The sequence below is a fragment of the Gracilinanus agilis genome, chromosome 2, assembly GCF_016433145.1.
Source record: "Gracilinanus agilis isolate LMUSP501 chromosome 2, AgileGrace, whole genome shotgun sequence".
NCBI lineage: Eukaryota > Metazoa > Chordata > Mammalia > Didelphimorphia > Didelphidae > Gracilinanus > Gracilinanus agilis.
Window position 1 is genome coordinate 634,454,358 of NC_058131.1, and position 21,302 is coordinate 634,475,659.

Consider the following 21,302-nt stretch of genomic DNA (forward strand, 5'->3'; position numbering starts at 1 on the left):
AGATATATTTGAGCCTAGACTTAGAAAAGATAAAGATTGGCAGATAGCAAGAAGTCAATTCCATGCATGGGGGAAGGCAAATGCATAGAAATGTGAAATGGCTTGTGGAGTCTGGGGAATAGTTTGGCTTATACTATAGTAGAATTAATGAAGGAGAATAATTTTATAAAAATTTTAAAAGATGCCTGGCACTTAAATGGTTGTGTATAAGGTGCCATTTGACTATAGTAATTTAAATGTCCACTAGTATTTTATCCTGAATCTGTATGTATTTTAACATTAACAGTTTGTAAGCTTTACATTGAAAAAGAAGTCTGTTTTTTCCTTTTTTCTTTCAGAACCTGTGTGGTGCCCTTATCTCCTTGTTCCAAGAGCTGCTTTAGCTTTAAAAGCATTCTTATTACACCAACCATGGAATGAACAGTATTCTTTGGATATTTCACATGTGTAAGACTTTTACATTTTCATTTAGTTTTCCTATTTTTATTCATTATTTGAGAGAAATCCTAAAATTGATCCAGATATGTGAGACCTTAAAGAACTAAAGAGAATAAAGTACAAGAACTAAAAAAAAATAAAAAATTGTTAATTAGAAGCTTGAGTACAAGGGTAAATGAGAATTTTGGATGTATCAACTCTTCTTAGTTGTTTATAGTTTCTTAATATTGGGAGCCAAAGGACTTAGAATATATGGAAGGAAATGGTGAGGTGGACCAGTAAAAGCTTTGTAAGTTAAAGAAAAATTTTTATTAAAAATCATTCATAACAAGATAGTTTTGAGGCTCTTAAGTAAGCTTTTATTGAGTCTCTACAATATTGTAGGTGCTATAGAAGAAATAGAAAGAATCTACCAATCACCTCCTGAAAAATATCTCAAAATAGAAACTCCCAAGAATATTATAATCAAATTCCAGAGCTTCTAAGTGAAAGAGAAAATATTTAAGGAGCCCCAGGTAGAACTTGTTTAAATCCAGCACAGCCATAGTCAGGATCATACAAGGTTTAGCAGTAACCATGTTAAAGGAGCAGAAAGGTTTAGAATTTGGTATTCTAGAAGGCAAAGGAACCAAGATTATCACCAAGAATGACCTACCCAGCAAAACTGAGTATAATCTTCAGGTAGAAAAAAAAGAATATTTAATGAAAAAGAGGACTTTGAAGCATTTCTGATGAAAAGACTAGAATAGAATAGTAAATGTGATTTTCCAATAGATTCAAGAGAACTCTAAAAAATAAACATGAAAGAAAAATCATTAAAGGATTCAATAAGGTTAAATTGTTTACATACCTACATCGGAAGACGATAATTGTAATTCCCAAGAACTTCTTCATTATTAGGGCAATTAGAAGGATTATAAATGGGCAGAAGGTATATATGCAAATTGAATATGATATAATTATTTCAAAAAAAAAATGAAGGGGTGAAGCAGCTAGGTGGCTCATTGGATTGAGAACCAAGCCCATAGACATGAGACCTGTGTTCAAATTTGGCCTCAGACACCTCCTAGCTAGGTGGCCTTGGCAAGTCACTTAACTCCCATTGCCTAGTCCTTATAGCATTTCTGCCTTGGAACCAATACACAGTATTGATTCTAAGACAGAGAGTAAGGGTTTAAAAAAAAAAAAATGAAAGGGTGAGGAAGAAGGATGCTTGAAGTGAAGGGTGAGATAGAATGGGGAAATTTATCTCACAAAAGAGGCATGAAAGGAAGAACTTCTACAATGGAGGGAAAGATAGGGGGATGGCAGGTAATGCTTAAACCTTACATTCATAGGAATTAACTCAAAGAGGAAATAGCATATACTCTTAGTGGGGTATTTAGAAATTTAACCAACAGAGAAGTGTGAAGGGAAAAGGATAAGAAAATGACTTGGGAGGGCAGGGTCATAGAAGGGAGGCCATGATCAGAAGCAAAACAGACTTTAGAACAGTGACAGGGTAAAAATATAGAGAGATAAGAATAAAGAGGGGAAAGGCAGGAAGGAGGAAAACACGGAATTAATAATCATTACCGAATGTTAATGGAATGAATTCATCCATAAAATGGAAGCAGATAGCTTAATGGTTTAAAAACCAGATTTCAAAAATATATTGTTTACAAGAAACATTTGAAATAGATACATAAGAATAAAAATAAGGAGCCATTGCAGGATTATGCTTCAACCAGGGTTTTAAAAAAAAGCAGGGTTAGTAATCACAATCTGAGACAAAAGCAAAAATAGAAATAAACGATAAGCAGAAAATTTTCATTTTGCTAAAAAAGTACACATTCCTTTTATAACACAAATATTTTTTAATACCATAATGAATATCATTCCAAAGATTTTAAATAAAATATTAGCAAACAGATTATAGCAATTAATCACAAAGATATATGAACAAGTGTTTATGCCAGCAATTGAGGGCTGGTCCAATATTGGGAGAATTATCAGCATAAATTGACCATATCAACAAAAAGAGCAATAATCATTTGATCATATTAATATATTCAGAAAAAGCTTTTGGCAAAATACCACACCAATGCCTATTGAAAACAGAGAGCACAAAAATCAGTACAACCCTTCTTAAAATGATAAGTAGTATCTATCTATAACCTAGAGCAAGCATTGTCTATAATGGGAATAAACTCTATAACTCTTCCCAGTAATATCAGTGCTGAAGCAAGGTTGTCATCATCACTATAATTTAATATTATATTAGAAATGCTAGCTGTGGCAATAAAATAAAAAGAAATTTAAAAAACAAAAAATAAGCAGTGAAGAAACAAAACTATAACTTTGCAAATCTTAGAGAATCCAAGAAAATCAGCTTAAAAAACTAGTTGAAACAACTACAGTATATTAAATAAGCATAGAAATCATCAGTATTTCTATATATGTCAACAAAACTCAGCAGCAAGAGATAGAATTCCATTTAAAATAACTGCCGACAATATAAAATATTTAGCCGCCTACCTGCCAAGACAAACCTAGAGATTATATTAATACAAATACAGAACAGTTCATAGAAGTAAAGACATCTAAACAACTGGAAAAATATTAATTACTCATTGATAAACCTAGACAGTTCTACTCACATTACTTTTTCAGTGCCATACCAGTCAGATTACTAAAAAAATAGTTTATAGAGCTAGGAAAAATAAAAACAAAGTTCATCTGAAAGAACTAAAACTGGGGGGGGGGGAATGGTGAAAAGAAGGGAAGGAATTTAGAGCTCAAAATTTTAAAAAAGAATTTAGCAAATTGTTTTAATTGTAATTGGAAAATATTCAACAAAAGAAATAAAAATATTTTTAAAAAAATGTTAGGTAACATTGAATAGGTTTAGAGTATTTTTTTTACCAAAACTATGTTCAGAATGTTTACTAGAAAGAGTAAATTTCTAATGGCACATTAGAAGAATTTAATTTCAAATTACAGTATGAACTCAAAATTTCCAAATTTCCTGCCTCTAATTTCAACAAATCTTGACTGTTACTCTCAAAATATTTTCTAACCACCATGATTGCATTCCTCCCATTTTATTCAATCTGTCAGTAGTAGTGAAAAGATCATGGAGAACATGTTAATGAGCTCAAGACTATAATAAATATCTTGCAGAAAATAGTTGTAAACTTATTGTTTAAGTGGATTTTCATATGAATTGGCCATGTGTATGTATATCGTAATTTAAAATGAGGTAATTTTAGCTTATTTGAAAATATTAACTTTAAATCTTTTCTACATAGTGACTATCCAGAAAATGAAGATGTTAAAAATCAGCTTCAAGAACAGTTAAATTCATTGTCTAAGTAAGCATTCTTTATGTACATTTTGTTTGAAGAAATAAAACTGTAAAAAGACAAAGAGGGAAATTTGTTTGGTTTTCTAAATTTCATATTACTCTAAGCATAAACTATTGTGTTTCTTGAGAATCAGCTTCCATTTAACAAACTTGCTTTTGCCATTTCTAATGTGACAGAGGTCTGTCTTAAGAAAGTTAATATTTCTATATTAAATTGCTCTGTTAATATCAGCATAGAAATAGATGTTTTGTGGGAAATTGCTAACAATAAAAAGGGATTTGTTTTATTATAGGCATTCTTTAGAATTTTTTGATCTAATAAATTAATCCCACTCATATTTGTTATATTTTGTCATTCAAAATATATCATCAATATTTATATATTGATATTTAGATTTAAAATTAATATAGATTTTTTAAAGGCTATATCCCTATGTTTGACTTGCATTAATAAATTATTATTATTTCACATTAATATTATCCCCTTTCCTCTATAGATAGCCTAGGAAAATTTCAAAATAAGTGTATCAATAATTGCATCATCCCTATAATTTTACTGTTTTTTAAAAAATCATGAATTTGAATTGTTGCAAGAGTTATTTTACATATATACATATGCTTAGATATATAGATTTCTCTTATATTATGAGAATCTCATAGCACCATGTAGAAGCTCATAGAAATCACTGTCCTGATCCTAAAATGTATAAGCCAGATATAAATTACCCACTGGGCAAAGTGTGAAATTTGTACTAACATATGTAAGTATTTAAGCTTTGAAGAAGTTTCAGAGTTATCAGATAGTGGTTTCTCTGTGGGACTGAAAGTATTTATTTTGCATAAGATTTTTCACCATAAAAATGTATCTTTAGTAACTCTCTTCTAATAATTTGGAACTCTTATTCTTCTACTATTTAATCCAAATTCTTTGTCTTATGTTTTTAAAAAGTATCTTTTATATACTTTTTGTCCTATTTGCAGTGACCTGAAGAGGCTGTTACTCGATCCTGAATTTACAATCTTGCAGAGATGCCTGCTTGTTGCAAGGTAAGAATGTATCATTGATAGATTTTCTATAAACTTCAGACTGGATGGGGGAGCTGGGTAGCTCAGTGGATTGAGAGCCAGGCCTAGAGACGGGAGGTCTTAGGTTCAAATCCGGCCTCAGACACTTCCCAGCTGTGTGACCCTGGGCAAGTCACTTGACCCCCATTGCCTACCCTTACCACTCTTCCACCTATAGGTCAATACACAGAAGTTAAGGTCTTAAAATTAAATAAATAAATAAATAAAAATAAGAATAAAAATAAACTTCAGACTGGATCTAAAATAATATTTTTTGTTTTTCATTTAGATTTTTGTAGGAGCCATGCTATCTAAAGTTAGAGAGGACTTTAGATATCCTTTTACCCCACTCTTTTACTTAGTTAAGACCTAAATCCTGCTTGCAAGTTAAAAAAGTAGATTTTTATAACCATATTCCAGGGCTAATTTATTTTGTTTTAATGATGCTTTTTCTTTTGACAACCCCTCAACTTCTGAATATATATTCTGCCTCCACTACCTAGAGTGCCAGGCATTTTAACAAAAGATAGTTAAATATAGTTAAAATCAGAACACATATAGAACACACTGGGTGATGTTTTTGTAATTGTCCATATCCATAGTCTCTGACTTCTGCAATGAAGTGGAGTAGGTGCATTTCTTCACTTCTTTTTGGGGCCAGACTTGGTTATTATTATTAGACAGAATTTGCTTTAACTTATTTTTCTTTTGATGTTGTTTTCCTGTCCTACTTACTTCAGTCTACATCAGTTACTTCTCTGAATTCTTCATATCCATCATTACTTAATGGAGCATTACCATACTGTTATATTCCCATGCCTCATTCCCTAATCTTTGGCTACCTACATTTTTTTCAGATGTGTGCTATCACAAAATGTGATTCTTTGAGTATTTTGATGCTTATGGAATCTTTCTGTCTTTGATTTTCTCATGGTATATGACTAACAGAGGAATCTCCTAAGTCAGTAGATGTAGACATTTTGTCATTTTCTTAGTATAATTCCAAATTGTTTTCCAGAATAGCAGGACCATTTCATAGCTTCACCAATTCTGTATTCGTGTGCCTAACTTTCTGTAGCTCCTTCAATAATTACTTTTGTCATCTTTTGTCATTTTTTTTACCCATTCTTTAGATGTCATATAAAACCTAAGCTTTCTTTTGATTTAATTTCTTCTATGTTTAATGTGTTGGAGAATATTTCATATGATTTTTTTTTATGTTTGAAATTCTTCTTTTGAAAACTAATTGTTAACTTGAAAAACTAGATTGGGCGAAAGGGAAGAGAGGCAAAACAAACAAACAAACAAAAAAGCCACTGGAGAAAACAACTGCTAAAAGACAAGAATGAGCCAAAGAAAATAATTCCCTAAAAACTAGAATGGATCAATTGGAAAAGTTCAAAAGAAGAAAATAGCTTCTTTAAAATTAGAATTGAGCAAATGGAAGCTCATGACTTGATAAGGTGTTAGGAAACAAAAAAGCAATATCAAAAGAATGAAAAAAAAATAGAAGAAAATGTGAAATACCTCACTAGAAAAACAACTGACTTGGGGAAACAAATTTAGGAGAGACAATCTAAGAGTCATTGGAATACCTACAAGCTATGATCAACAAAGAAACTGATTGTTTATTTCCTTTAACCACTCAGTTTTTAGCCAATTGACATCTTACTTTATTAGACCTAGCCCTATCTTTTTAAATTTCAAAACTTTTCCATTTCATTTTGAAATTATCTATTTTATCAACAAACAAATATTTATTAAGTGCCTCTTGTGAACTAGACCCTATTGGGACATGGTGAGTGATGCAAAGACAAAAATGAAATAGTTCCTGCTCATTGTAACAGGAGAGAGACAACATGTATCTGAATATATAGATATAGCAAATAATGGAATTGGGGAGGCAAGGAAGCACTTAGAGGATTTGGGAAAATCTTCTTAAATAAGGGGGCAATTGGGTTGAATCTTGATAGAAACTAGAAATTAGCAGAAGCAAGAGTGATTGTGGAGGGTATTGCAGGGTATAAAGGATAGCAAGGGCCAATGTACAGAGATCAGGAATAAAATGTTGCTTAGGAAGAACAGTAAAAAGCCCAGTTTGATTAGACCCATAAGGTATACAGAAGAGAATAATAAGGCTAAAAAAGTTTTGGACTGAGCTTCGTGGGAGGGACTTTAAATGCTCAACCAAAGAGTTTATATTGCTCCTAGAGATAATAGTTAACAAGCATCAACAACAGCAACATTTACCAAGTACTTACTATGTGTCGGCCACTGTGCTGAGCACCAGAAAGGGTTTCTGTTCTAAAGCACTGTCCTTTCTGGGGAACCACTAGGTTTTATTGGGCAGGGAAGTGACATGATCTGATCTCAACTTTAAGAAAATCACTTTGACATTTGTGTGGAAAGTGGATGTGAGTAGATTGAAACTTGAGGCATGGAGACCAGTTAGAAAACTAATGTTCTCTAGTCCAGGTTGGAAATGGTGAGGGCTTAACAAGAGTCTTAGCTGTGTGAGGATGCTGTGAAATTAGAAACAACAACACGGTATTTATCAAAGAGGGAATGAGAGTTGAGGGGGTGTCAGACATTGAGGGTGTATAACCTGAGTGATTAGAAAGACGGTGGTGCCTTCCACAGAAAGAGCAAAATTAAAGGAAGAGAGACAATGACACTGAATTTGAGATGTCTATGGGACATCCATTTGGAAATATCTAATTTCCAGTTGGTTTAAATATTGATTTTGAATATTGATATCTGTGAGTTATCTGCAGAGATGATAATTACATTTTGGGGAACCTATTAGGTCACAAAGTAAGAGAATGTGGAAAGATAAAAGGGCCCAGAACAGATTCTTAATTAAGATTTATGATATGGATAATAATGCAGCAAAGAAGACTTAAGTATGGGGACCAGGTGAGAACAATGTCACTAAAATTCAGAGAGGAAAGAGTATCTAGGAGAAAAGTGCTCAACAGTGACCCATGCCACCCAGAGATTAAGAAAGATCAGGATTCACACAAAAAGTCCATCATATTCGGTCATTAAGAGATCATTGCTGACTTTGGAGAGATCGCTTTCAGTCTAGAAATGAGGCCTGAAGCTTGGTTGCAAGGACTTGAGAAGTGAATGAGAAAAGGAGAGAAGACACTAGACCTGACCAGGAGATTGGGAAGCTCAGGTGTGGGGTTTAGGTTTTTTCCTCCCAGAATAGAGACCTCTTGGGTGTGTTCAGAAGCATCAGGGAGGGAAACAACAGATGAGGAAAGACTGAAGAATAGAGGGAAGATGGATGACTAAGCAGGTATTCTGCCGAAGACAGCAGAAATGGGATCAAAGATGCTGCAGAAAAGGAAGAATGAACATGAAAGGTTTAGAGAAGGGGAAGAGAGGAGATTCATGCCAAATAACCTTCATTTTCTCCTCAAACTAGGAAGCAAGGTCTTGTCTTGTTAAGAGGATGGAGGGAGGAGCATTGTGAGACACACTGATGTCTGGAGTGGAACAAAAGATCAATTAAGGAGAAATAAAAGGATTGATTTGATTTAGCAGAGATCTAGAAAAGATTAGATAGTGTAAATTTGAAGTGGACCTAGTTTAGTATAAGAGTAGAAACAGAGGTAGATGGTTGAAGTGTAATACAGGGTTGGTATTTGGCAAAGAAGGAATGATGTCATAATTTTTTTCCCCTGTTTACATTTTCAATATGGAAACTCCCATCTTCTTAGGAAGAATTTAGACTTATCAACATTTAAAGGCCATTTCATAGGATGCATTGTTGAAAGGAACCTATGAGATCCCCTTATCCAACCTCTTGATTTTATGCATGAGAATATTTAAGAGTCAGAATACGTGATTTGTCTGATCTCACATGTGTAGTATGTGGCAGAGATGGGATTCAGACCCTGGCCTTCTTATTTCAGATTTACCATGCTTTCTATTAATACTGCCACCTGTTTAAAAGAAAATCTCTATAATGGTTAGTGACCTAATGCAGCCTTATGCAAGTCTAACTTCTTATTTTAAAGTGTCAGGATAAGGTTTATCTGTCTGGAATATACAAAATAATGACTGCTTTCTGTGTATGATGTAACCAGTAACTCAGGGAAAACTTTATTTTACAATGTGAAATTAATTTATTCAACTCTGGTAGTTTTCTAGATTTAAAAGTCTGACCTTTAGGATTTTCAAAGTCCTTATACTTTATCTCATTCAATCCTCACAATAAGTACTACCTCAGTTATTATCTTCATTTTACAGATAGAGAAATTGAGGCTCAAAGAGAGGGTAATTTTCTTGCTTATGTTCATATAGTCAGAAAGTGTTGGTGATAGAATTTAAACCCACTTCTTCCTCTCCACAAGTCCAGCACTTTTTCAGCTAAATGAATTTGATCAATTGAGTGTGCCTAACTGTAGAATTCTTCTTAAAAGGATTCTTCAGTAGACCAAAAGAGGCATAGATTTCAACCTTGAGATAAAGGCAGGCAGTAGCAGAGAAATAGTATGTATTTAAAAGATTTGCCACTCTCATAGCTACCCACCAAATCAAACTTCCCTAGGAGTTTTGTGTGGGAGGCCTGTTCACCACAGCCTTGGGGTATTACAGCTTTACATACTGCTGAGTGGTGTGGAAGGACTGAAACTTTGTGAAAGTCTTCTATATTGAGTATCTGCATCGACTTTGATTTCACTTCTCAGACTATATGGTGACGAATCGGAGCTGCATTTCTGGACTGTTGCTGCTCACTATTTGCACAGTTTATCCCAGGAAAAATCAGTTAGTACAACAGACACTGATAATATTTCCCTGCCTCAGGAAAAGGTGACCAACCCACTGGATATTTGTTATGACATACTCTGTGAAAATTCATATTTTCAGGTACTGTAATTTTCCTTTTCAGTTAAGATTATAATTTTAAATGTTTACAGCTTTGTTGAGGGGTCTATTATAAGAGCCTCTGTGTCTCATCCAAGCTCCTGTCCATCTTCCACACATCTACCAAAATGATATTCCTACAGCCTAGGTTTGACCTTGTCATTCCCCAGGAAACACCAGTGATTCCCTCTCACCTCTCTTATTAAGTATGAACTCTTTGGTGAGGTACATCAAACCTTTCACAAGCCAGCTCCAACCTAGCTTGCCAGCTTTATTGCACACTATTTCCTCTCATATACTCTTTGGTTTAGCCAAAGCGACCATAATTTTTCATTTATAATGTTGTTTCATATACGTATGGGTTCAAACTTTTATGTATATATTGCCTCTTCTTAGAGAATTTCATCTCCTTAAAGGCAGGGACAGCTTCATCTTTGTTTTGTTTCCTTACTTGCTGTTTGATTTTTACATTACAGTCATTTACAGATACAGCCTCCCATCACCCAACCCAGATGAATCCAACCTTGTCACGGGGAACAAACAAAATCAACAAACACAGTGGCCCTGCCTAACAGTTTTTATACAGCAATCTAGTCCATAGGCCCTGCTTCTCAAATGTTGGAAATCAAAGTTTCTTACAGTTTTTTAAATTAAAATCTGTTTTTCTTTACTTCATTGAAATTTACTGATTTTGAATATTTTTATTCTAGTTTGAATTAAAGTTTCACTCAACATTTTTATATCTAATACCTCCAAATTCTATATAATCCAGTTTTTTCATATGTAGACAAACACATTTGAAGACCTTTAACACCTAGGGAGTCAAAGAAACTTTTAGTAAAATTTAACAAAATTGTTTGACCTGGTGCTATAATTTTTATGTTATGATATCGATCAGTGGTTCCCAAACTTTTTTGGCCACCCCCATTCCAGAAAAAATGTTACTTAGCCCCCTGAAAATTAATTTTTTAAAATTTTAATAGCATAAATGCACCTGTGGCCATCATCACCCTCCTGGATTGCTGCAGCACCCACTAGGGGGTGGTGGCACCCACTTTGGGAATCACTGATATAGATGGTCTGATATACTTGTGATCTAAACAGTCTCATTTTCAGTTAAAAAAAATTTTTTTTCTGCAGAAATTTCAACTGGAAAGGGTTAATCTACAAGAAGTAAAACGGTCAACCTATGATCATACTAGGAAGTGTGCAGATCAGCTTCTTCTTTTGGGTCAGGTATATGAACTTTAAAATTTTAAAAGTATTTTTGTGTTGGGTAAGATTGTTATTTCAAGACCTTGCATATTTTTTTTGTTTTTTATATTAAATTTATTGGACACACACATACAAAAAAAGGAGAGAAACACATTTTCCATATATAAAGTAGAGCAGAAATAGATTATGTAAAATGATGGTAATTAATTATATGTCATCACACATGAAAAATTATATAGTCAATTAATATCTATTGTGTACACCTTGCTTTTTAATATATACACTTGTGTGTCTGTATGAGTGTGTGAGGAAGATTTAAATTCAAATTCTACTTCTTACACTTAAAAACTGCATGTGTAACCATTAGTAATTCACTTAACCACTAAGCCTCAGTTTCCTCATTTGTAAAATGGAGATAATAATGGCATCTATCTCACAGGTTTTTTGAGGATCAAATCAGATAATATATGTGAAACATTTTACAAATCTCAAAAGTACTATGTGAATATTAGCTTTTTTTGGCAATACAATAATTAGCTCACATCCCTACCCCTTCTCCCAACTGATAAAGAAAAACACGATCCTTATAACAAATAAGCATAGTTTAACAAAACAGATTGACAAATTCTCCATGTCCAAAAATGTATCCCATCCTGTACCTTGGGTCTCTCAGATGTCACCATCTGTTTCTGGGGTTGCAATAGGTCATTTCATTGATCAGAGTTCTTTACATCATTCCAAGTTGTGGATTCTTTCTTGCTCTTCATTGTAATGACTGTATAGATTATCCTCCTAGTTTTGCTCACTTCACTCTACATTAATTCATACAAATCTAAGTGGGTTTCTCTGTGTATTAAGAATGACAGGATCTCGTCTTTACTATAGTGAGAGAATGAAATTCTACTGTCAGAAAGTAAAAAAATATATAGTTTTAACAAGAAGATATTTTTCTCAACTACACAATGCCAAGTGAAGAGGCAGTCTGGCAGAGGATTGGTCTTGGAGTTAAGAGGCCTTGCTTCAAGTCCTACCTCTTACACACATTGGCTTTGGGCAGTAAGCATTTGGCCCCTCAGGGTCCCAAACAAACTTCCAAGATTTTGGAAGTGCCAAAATGTCTACATCATCAGAAGAAATGCACAATGTATACCTGCATTTGTCCACAACCCTCCCCAAAAAGTTATTTGTTAAATAACTTGTTAAATAATTTGTTAAAACTTCATTTTGGGCTTTAAAAAAAAAAATGAGGTCTTGTCTTTTATGTCATCTTCATTTCCCATTGTATCCTTGCAGTAGACTGAATGTTGGTTGCTTTGGTCCCTATATAAAACTTAGGCATAATATTTATTCAAAGACTTCAAAAAGTCAGTCATTATCAAATTCTAAGTAAAAAAGCTTACATTGCTGAGAAATTTTTTAATACTTAGAGAAAAATGTTTTTTTTCCTTATTAGACAGACAGAGCTGTGCAGTTGCTTTTGGAAACCAGTGCAGATAACCAGCACTATTACTGTGATTCACTGAAAGCTTGTTTGGTGACAACTGTCACCTCCTCTGGCCCTTCTCAGAGTACCATTAAGCTGGTTGCTACCAATATGATAGCTAATGGCAAATTGGCAGGTAAGATCTTGTGCTTGTATTATATAGTACTTCATCCAAATAACTATAATCTGAATGCCTGGTAAACTAAGACATTAGATTATAGCAAAAATCTTTGTTTAAACAAATTTTCATCTGTCTTTTGTTGTAATGTGCTTATGAAACTAAAAAAAAAAAGACATCCTAGAAAAACTCATCATTCTTATATAATTCTAAATGATAAATAGCTGTTCTTATGTCACGTGTATTTACTTATACAAACTCCATATTTGTGCTTCTGATATTAGTTGCTTGAGGGGGAGTAGCAATGATACACTACATGGAATTCTTTTTAAATATTGTTTTTATATTAAAATTTAAGATGGGAACTTAAGCAAGCTATGTGAGTCCATAGGATCAAGCCAAATATTGATTTTTAACATGCAGCAAATTTTCTTTTTATTCAAAGAAAGAAATAGCTATCTAAGTTTTAGAAAATTGTTATTTGGTAGTTTTTTGGGTATTTTTGTTTTCTAGAGGGAGTTCAGTTACTCTGTCTGATAGATAAAGCTGCTGATGCCTGCCGCTATTTACAGACATATGGTGAATGGAATCGAGCAGCATGGCTTGCAAAAGTAAGTAATTAATCATTTGCCTTACTACACATAAAATAAAATTTCCTTGAGATTTAGACTTGGGATATAGAAATATTTAGTGCTGGAAGCATGTTTGCATAATTATATTATTAACATCATTCTTTTAAGCTCTTAAGCTCTTGTGATTATTAAAATACCTTCCTTCGATATACTTATGTAAATATAAAATGAGAGGCTATATCATTAGAAAAATAATGAAAGCAACAGAGCTTTGTTTGTCAGATACACCCACATTTATTTGCAAAACCTATAAAGATGAGCAGTTAAATATTAATAAAGAAATTTTATTTCCCTTAGACAAGCTATTTCATTTCTCAAAAATGGCATCATTGTCACTACTGTCAGTAAAGAATAAATATTAGACCAGTTGTTTTCTTTGTAGTTGTCTAGACAGAAATCTAGTTTCCTATATATACCTTTTTCCATTAAGTGTACCTTTTGCTTTGTTTTACTTTCAGGTTCGTTTAAATTCAGAGGAATGTGCTGATGTTTTGAAACGATGGGTTGATCATCTTTGCTCTCCACAAGTTAATCAGAAATCAAAGGCCATCTTGGTCCTTCTGTCCCTAGGGTGTTTTACAAGAGTGGTGGAGATGCTACACAGGTAAATCTTAAGAGTTTTTTAAATTGCCCATTTAGTAGTTATGGGCTCTAAAATGAGTGCTTGCTTCTCAATTTAGGAATGTTTTCTCCCTATGATGTAAGTATAAAAGGATTCCTAAGTGTATCAGGAACCAAACAGCTTGGAAAATAGGACTGAGATTCAGAATTATCTTCCTAATTTTGAAAAGCCATCAGCATTGGACAAAGATTAAGTTAAAAGAATGCTGTGAGATTTGTTATATAAATTTTATAATAATATTCATTTTACAAGCAAGGGCACTGATCTGAGGCTTAAAATAAGTGACTTACCCCTGGATCCACAGCTAGTAAGTTTCTGATGTAGCATTCAGACTCAGCCTTCATTGAATCCAAATCTATATACTGTAGTATTCAAAAACATAGAAGAGGTGAGGGATTGGAACTTTCATTTCATTGGTATAGGGAATTCCCAGATGAGGAAACTTCTGCCAATTCAGGTTGGCACCCTCTCTTCATTGTAGTTGAATTATTAAGTGACTTCCCCATGATAATACAGCTAGTTTCTGTCATTTAGGACTTGAACATAGATCAGTGTCCTTCACTGTCTGTCAGGTTTCAGAAAGAACAATTCAGAGGTATTATGTTTAGGGGAATGAAGCACATGACCCCAAACTGAAGATGGAGAATAACTGTTCATCAGAAAAGTAGCACAAAATAGGAATAGCTCTCATTCCACTTATGTAAATAATGAAAAAAGTGTTTTTTAAGAGTTTACTCTGTGCTAAGTAATTTGCTAAGTGCTGGAGACATAGATAGAAAAATGAGATGGCCCTAGGTTTCAAAGAGCTCACATTGTAATAGAGAAAATACGGAAAGGAGGATTCAGCCTCAGTGCACATGGAAAGATCAATGCTTTTTAGGATGAGTTAGCAAACACAAATAGCTGATAATGTGCCTTCTTTGTTACTTCTTTTGATAAAAACCATATACATCCCTGACACTGAAATATTTGATAACAAAAGCCATCTTCTGAGTTAACAGTAGAGGGAGCTGCAATATTAAGTGCTTATCTTGTGCTAGCCTCTGACTAATCATATCCAGCCTATTTAGTGAGTAAAGACTAAGAAGAAATATTTATAGAATATGATATTCTTCAGTCTGGGCTATAGGAGAGAGCAAAGAAGCGATTTGTTTAATTCTTTTCTTCAGTAGAAAGATCTCTTGCTTAAAGAATAATGAAGACCTCCCTTGAGAACAGAATAAAAGAAACAAGTTTTTGCTTAAATAAGCAAAGTTTTATGTAGCATTAACATTTACATAAATGGTAGAAAGTCTTCATATAAGCATATGGGATCATGTTCTTCTCCCCACCTCACCCAAACTACTATGTGAAAGCCCTCAAGTTGAATACTAACACTTTTTTCTATTTGCCAGCATGAGGTATTTTGATAGAGCTGCCTTATTTGTTGAAGCTTGTCTAAAGTATGACACAATTGAAGTAAATGAAGACACAAATATCCTTTGCACTGGGGTATTCATGTTGTAGGGTGGGAAGGGTGCTATAAATGTGAATCACAGCTCATTTTGTGTCTGCTGAATGTATTACATAGACTAGATTGGAGCAAACACAATGCATTGATTCACGGATCTGGTTTAGAGAAATGAGAGTAGATGTCAGCAGTTTGGGAAGTAGTAGAGTCCTGGAACACACGTGGAATCAAAATGCAAGTCAGGGGAGCAATTATATAGTTCATAATACACAGATCAAATCTTGTTTTGGTTACATTTTCAAATAAAGATAGAGAAAACAGACAAACACAAAGGACAGAATGTGGTTTTATTGGTTATATAAACAAAATATATCCCTGGTTAAGGAGGTTTCATGTATTTCTCTGGGAAATTCTCCCATTACTTTTCAATCTTATATGTTAGAATTAGTTGGATATTTTACAGTCATAACATCCATTTTCCCAAGTAGTTAAAATTCTGGGAAGATACAATGTTTGGAAATCTTTTAAGCCATGCTAACAAATTATTCACTTTCCTACTCTAGAATTACACTTAGTTTCTTTATTCTGCTAACAGTTATTTTAATATTTTTCCTTCCAAATGGAAATATGTGGATATATGAGAATAATGGTACTTGTGTTTGACTTTATCACTGTATTTTCTCACTTTTTAGGATTTTGTGGATAAAACTCCAAGTTGGTTGTTAGGGAGGGTACAATTTATCCCTTTGAGAAACTAAGACCACTGAGTTACCCAAGCTCTCCCAGGTATTTAATTGAAGAGCCAGAAGAAAACATTCAGCTCTATACATCACATGCCTTACTTTCAGGGTTTGGCATTGTGACTGAAGGTTTTTCTTTTGGAGAAGCCATTTAAAATATAAGTAATACCAATATTTACTCTGCAAGAATGCCAGTTTCTTCAGCTTTAACATGCTTTCCTATTCCTTTTATCCACTTTTAAAATGTAACTGAAGACTTTTCTCCTGCAGTCTCAGTGTTCACCTTTTTCTTTTCCCAAGTTTTCCTTGGGTTTAACCTGTGAGAATGTCAGTTGGTTTCCATTCCTGGGACAATCAACTTTGATTTCAGGAATCTCAGTGCAAGGAAGAAGATTAACAGTAAACTTTTAACAATAAGTATTCCTTTTGCACAGGAAGAATTCGTTCATAGGAACGATAGAGTGCATAAAATGAATAAAAACACGTGGGCAGATTTTCTTGCTCATTATAACTTATTGTTCCTAACCTTTTTAAGAATAGTGCTTTAATTTATCAACAAAGTTTCTGATATATATTTCCTCTGTTGGTAAACTGTGCCCCTAGACACATGACCTGAATTACCCAGCTTCAGAATATGAGCTCTTTTTTTTATCACTAATTATTGTCTCTTATTTTTAAACCTGTGCCTATATAAAACAGTGCTTTAATGTAAAAATGATGGTTTTAAAATACACAGTCATTGAAAGCTTCTTGCTTTTGTTAAACTATAAGGTTTGGAACTTAATGGTGAATCCATTTTACCCTTCCTTAACTTTGACCTGTACAAAAACTAATTCTGGCTGTGTATGCAGATTATGCTCGAAGTTTGAAGAATCTTGGTTTTAAACAGGGAGCTATCCTTTTTGCCTCAAAAGCTGGAGCAGCTGGAAAAGATTTATTGAATGAACTCGAACAGTCTAAGACTGAAATCACTGAAGAATGACAAGTTTATGCACACCATAAAAATTTGACATTGGCGGGAAGATAGATGGTTACATTGATCTTGCCATTAGGCACAGTCATAATTCAGAAAATGATGAAGATACTATCAACAAAAAATGTATTTATTCTCATAAATAGCATATTTGTGAGATGTCTTATCTTGTTTTAAAGCTATGTGTGCAAAATAAGGACTTAACTTCTTAGGAACAAGTTCTGTATCCTATCTTTATCATGTGAAAAATGTAAAACTTCAGATTTTCAGACTATATTAAAGTTTTATAAAATTTTAGAGAGAGATAAAAATCCCTGAAATGTCAGGTTTCATTTTATGAACTTAGAGTTTAAGAGACTGGGTAAATGCTTTTGTCATTTGCTGAAAATCTGGGATATTTGAAAACCTATAATTAAAGCTCTGTGGGGAAATTAAAATTTCTTTGCACTGTTTATTTTTACACATACATATCTGCATGTGTGTATACACATACATATGTATTTAGGATCTCTAAAAGGCAAAAATATTTAATATAATTCACCAAAGCATTTTTTTTGCTTTTTCTTGCCTTGAAAAACGTATCACTCCTACAATTATTTTGCTCAGTGAATATATTTTTTGCATCATCTAAGATTCATAGCTAAGAAGGTCAGTTCTACCTTCTCATTGATGAGTACCTCTGAATTTTTCACTTTAGCAACATAGTACTTTTGGGGGAGGGGTGCAAGAGGCAACCGGGGGAAGGGGAGATATTGGCATTTTTCTGTTGTAAAACATTCTTTTAAAAATATCTTCCACATCTTAAGATATCTTGTTTTCCTTGTTCTTATTGTTTTATTTCTCAGCAAATCTGAAGCAGATCTATTCTTTTTACTTATACTTGTGGTGATTGACAGGAATATTTAGAAACTAGACATGTCTTTGGGGCCATTGAAATGTCACATTCAAATGGCATTAAAAAAGGAGTGTTGACATTTTTAGTTAGGAAATTTAATTCTGAAATCATCTTAACTATTATATGACTAAAATCTTTATTTTAAGCAACTGTACAAATTTCTATATTACAGCTACTCAAAAGCAACATAATTATTTCTATGTTAAAAAAGTGAATTTGCAGTTATCCAATGTTTAAGAGCTGCATATGTTTTTAACACTGTAAAAGTTTTTTCTCTTGGGCAAAAATGGTATTTATCATAAATAAAATTAAAATGTTAACTATATAATGAAATAATCAATTTATAATTTTTTATATTCATCAAAATGTGACTTCATTTCTATAAATAGGAAATTTAAATGTTTTAGCTATAATGTGTTTTGTCTTCCTGCCAAATGTCCTGCATACCATAATGTACATTCCATTCCTTAGATTACAAACAAAATCTCTATCTATACATAATTATGCTAATGTGGGAAAATAAATATACAGAGAGACTTGCCTTAAGGGTTAGCTTTTGAGCAACCAGGGGGCAGTGTTAAACTAATCCCTTGGTATATTTATCATTAGTCCTAATAAGTAAAAGGCTGTTTTTACTTTATGTATCCTCCACATATGACAGAGAAGAATTGTTCTTTTAAAATGTAGCCTATAACATGCATGACTAAGGGATTGTTAGCTTTTAATTATGTTTCAGAACATGGGACTCTTAGATGTACATTTTGAATTTCTGGTCTTGTGATGTGTTCATGTGACCTCATTCTTGAGGTCTCTATATGTTAACTTTGTAGTCTGAGTGTTGTACATTCATTTAATGTTCATATTTAATCACTACCTTCTTTCTGTATGTGATGTTGACAGTATTAAATCATTGCAAAGATATATTAAAGTCACAGAAAAAAAAATAAAAAGTTACATAATGTCAAAACCAATTGTGTTGTGATTTAGGTTAATGCATTGAAATGGAAAGGTCACTTGCCCTTTACCTTTGTGTCAGCCAAGCAGGTGATTTGTCTGCTCTTTTTGAATCGATACATGGTCAGAATACAGGGACCATTTAAGTAGTGTTTTGACTTCAGACTGTTGGTAACATTGCTGAGGGACCCTGACTTAAACCCAAGAACAAAATAGGAAATTCTTCCACTTTTCACTGCTATAGCTTTTTTCTGTGGTTCTTTTTGCCACAGAAAACTCAGCTCCTGATCTTCAGTATCAACTTCATCTTTGGCATTAATGATTTCATCTCTGCTATGGAGCCCTATTGATTGAATTGTTCACCATGTAAGAGTTTGTAGCTAGTAGGTTATAACTGTCTCCCTGCCTCAAACCTCTGCAGTGACAGCCCTGGAAGATCTTATGTAAAAACAACATATGTATGAATTGCTAAAGACGTTGGAGACAGCGACCAGATTCTGCCATTTTAGTAAAACTTTATGTATCATGCATTGTGTTAAGAATGGGAGAAACAGAGCAAAAACAAAACAATCTCTCCCCCCAAGGAGCCTACATGCTGCTGAGATATACCCAGTTATAAGAGGGGCCACAAACCTGCATCTTCTCTTTCCTGGGGCTTCCTGACCCTTCACACTGGGCACCAGAAGGACACCAGCGCACAAGGCTATGCTTTAACCTACCCCAAGAGTCCCTGCTGTATTGCCTTCCCACATTCCCCTACCTTCTGACTTAAGAGGAAAGGAAAGAGTCTGGTAACTCTGCATCCCAACTCCATCTTCCCTTCTTTTTTTTGCCCATCCTTCCCCTTGGAGGAAAGGGGTATTCTGGTGTCACTGTACTGAACCCCAGACCTAGGGCAGGCAGTTCTCTGAACACACACATTGGCCCAGGCACCCCCTCAGGGCATCCTACAAGGGAATCGATATCACCACCTCACTGACCAGATTTCACTGGCGCTTCTTCCCTGCACGATTGACTTTTTAAACAATAGTGCAGAAATACTCTTTCAAAAATCAGCAAAAGTGTTTTCCTTAGTGGATGTTTTATTATTTTTCTATAACAATTTCTTATTCAGTCTTTTTGATTGCTTCATCCTTTTGCAGCAGAACTCTGGTTAAAGCCTATTTTCATTTATGCTACTTAACTGTGATCTGCCTGGGATATACGAATAATAATCATCTAAAAGTTAATGACTCTTCAGGGACAAGGCTCTCAAGACAACAGTTTTCTAAATCTAAAATTCTGTCAAGACTTAAGAAGAGGGGGCAGCTGGGTAGCTCAATGGATTGAGAACCAGGCCTAGAGACAGGAGGTCTTAGGTTCGAATCTGACCTCAGACACTTCCCAGCTGTGTGACCCTGGACAAGTCACTTGACCCCCATTTCCCACCCTTACCACTCTTCTGCCTTGGAGCCAATCAAGAAGGAAGGTAAGGGTTTAAAAAAAAAAAAGACTTAGGAGGCCCTGAAAAACCCTATATACTATTGCAATAAAATAAACAGAACCTTTGCTTTATGAGTAGTTCTCCTTAGGACTCTTAATGCTGTCTACTTTAAAGTGGGCCCCCGGCTAAGTCTTTGAAACTGTTTTCTGACTGGTTTCTATTAAATATCATAAATGTCTTTCATCTTGTTTGCTTGCTCAACTGTAAAGAACATTTGGAGAGGCTTGAAAACAAGGTGTTATAGGACTTGGCACAGAGTGCCAGACAAGTTTCAGAGGAGGGTTTTTACTGTAGACCTTGAAAACCAGGCTCTTGATCTCCCAGTAAGTTACTCTCAGGAGAATGGACTGCAAGGCCCAAAGTCCCTCAGATACAGTTTCAGAAACCTGATCCCACTGTCGAGCCGTGAGACACTGGGAAAAGCGGTTTGGTCACCATTAAGGTACTTCATGGTACAAATGGCAAAAGCTTTTTGGAGTTGTCTGATCCGGGATCATTTTCGGGTTGATTTTAAGATTTAAAATTCTCCAGATTTATCAGAGCCAAATGTAGTCAATAGAACCTTAGTTAACACTTTTGCAAATTAGTTTATCATTAAAGAGAAAGTAAAGGCAAAAAACTGAGAATTTAAGAAAAAACAAAAAATCAGATGAAAGATTTTCGAGTTACTGCATAGAATGTAAGACTCCTTGGATTGAATGAATAAGATCTTAGGAGTATGAGTTGGTTGGGCATGGGGTAGGGGTAAAAAAAATAAAATTAACTGTTCACAGGAGCTCATGTGAAATGTGATGTTATGTGAAAACAACTCCATCGTGGTAGTATTTACCACCAAAATCAACTCATTCTTGTCTTTTATGTATAATTTTTTTTTCTTTTCAGGATTTGTGATTTCATCTAGTAGGGAGTTCCTCTTGTGGATATTATCCCCACTGTTACAGATTAGTAACTCTCACTAATGTAATAACTTTTTTTTTTTAATTTTTTTAAACCCTTAACTTCTGTGTATT

General features: G+C 34.0%; 1 protein-coding gene across 1 annotated transcript in view; it reads left to right on the forward strand.

The window, feature by feature from the left end:
- Positions 1–17,002, forward strand: part of WDR11 (WD repeat domain 11) — an 86,264-nt gene extending 69,262 nt beyond the window's left edge. The window contains exons 20-29 of the mRNA XM_044665634.1: positions 339–447; positions 3,729–3,791; positions 4,766–4,831; positions 9,550–9,730; positions 10,868–10,963; positions 12,396–12,561; positions 13,057–13,154; positions 13,634–13,779; positions 15,192–15,271; positions 16,812–17,002. Coding sequence (XP_044521569.1) covers positions 339–447; positions 3,729–3,791; positions 4,766–4,831; positions 9,550–9,730; positions 10,868–10,963; positions 12,396–12,561; positions 13,057–13,154; positions 13,634–13,779; positions 15,192–15,271; positions 16,812–16,969 — 1,163 coding nt within the window. The 3' untranslated portion in view covers positions 16,970–17,002. The remainder of the gene's footprint in view (positions 1–338; positions 448–3,728; positions 3,792–4,765; positions 4,832–9,549; positions 9,731–10,867; positions 10,964–12,395; positions 12,562–13,056; positions 13,155–13,633; positions 13,780–15,191; positions 15,272–16,811) is intronic.
- Positions 17,003–21,302: the final 4,300 nt, after the last annotated feature.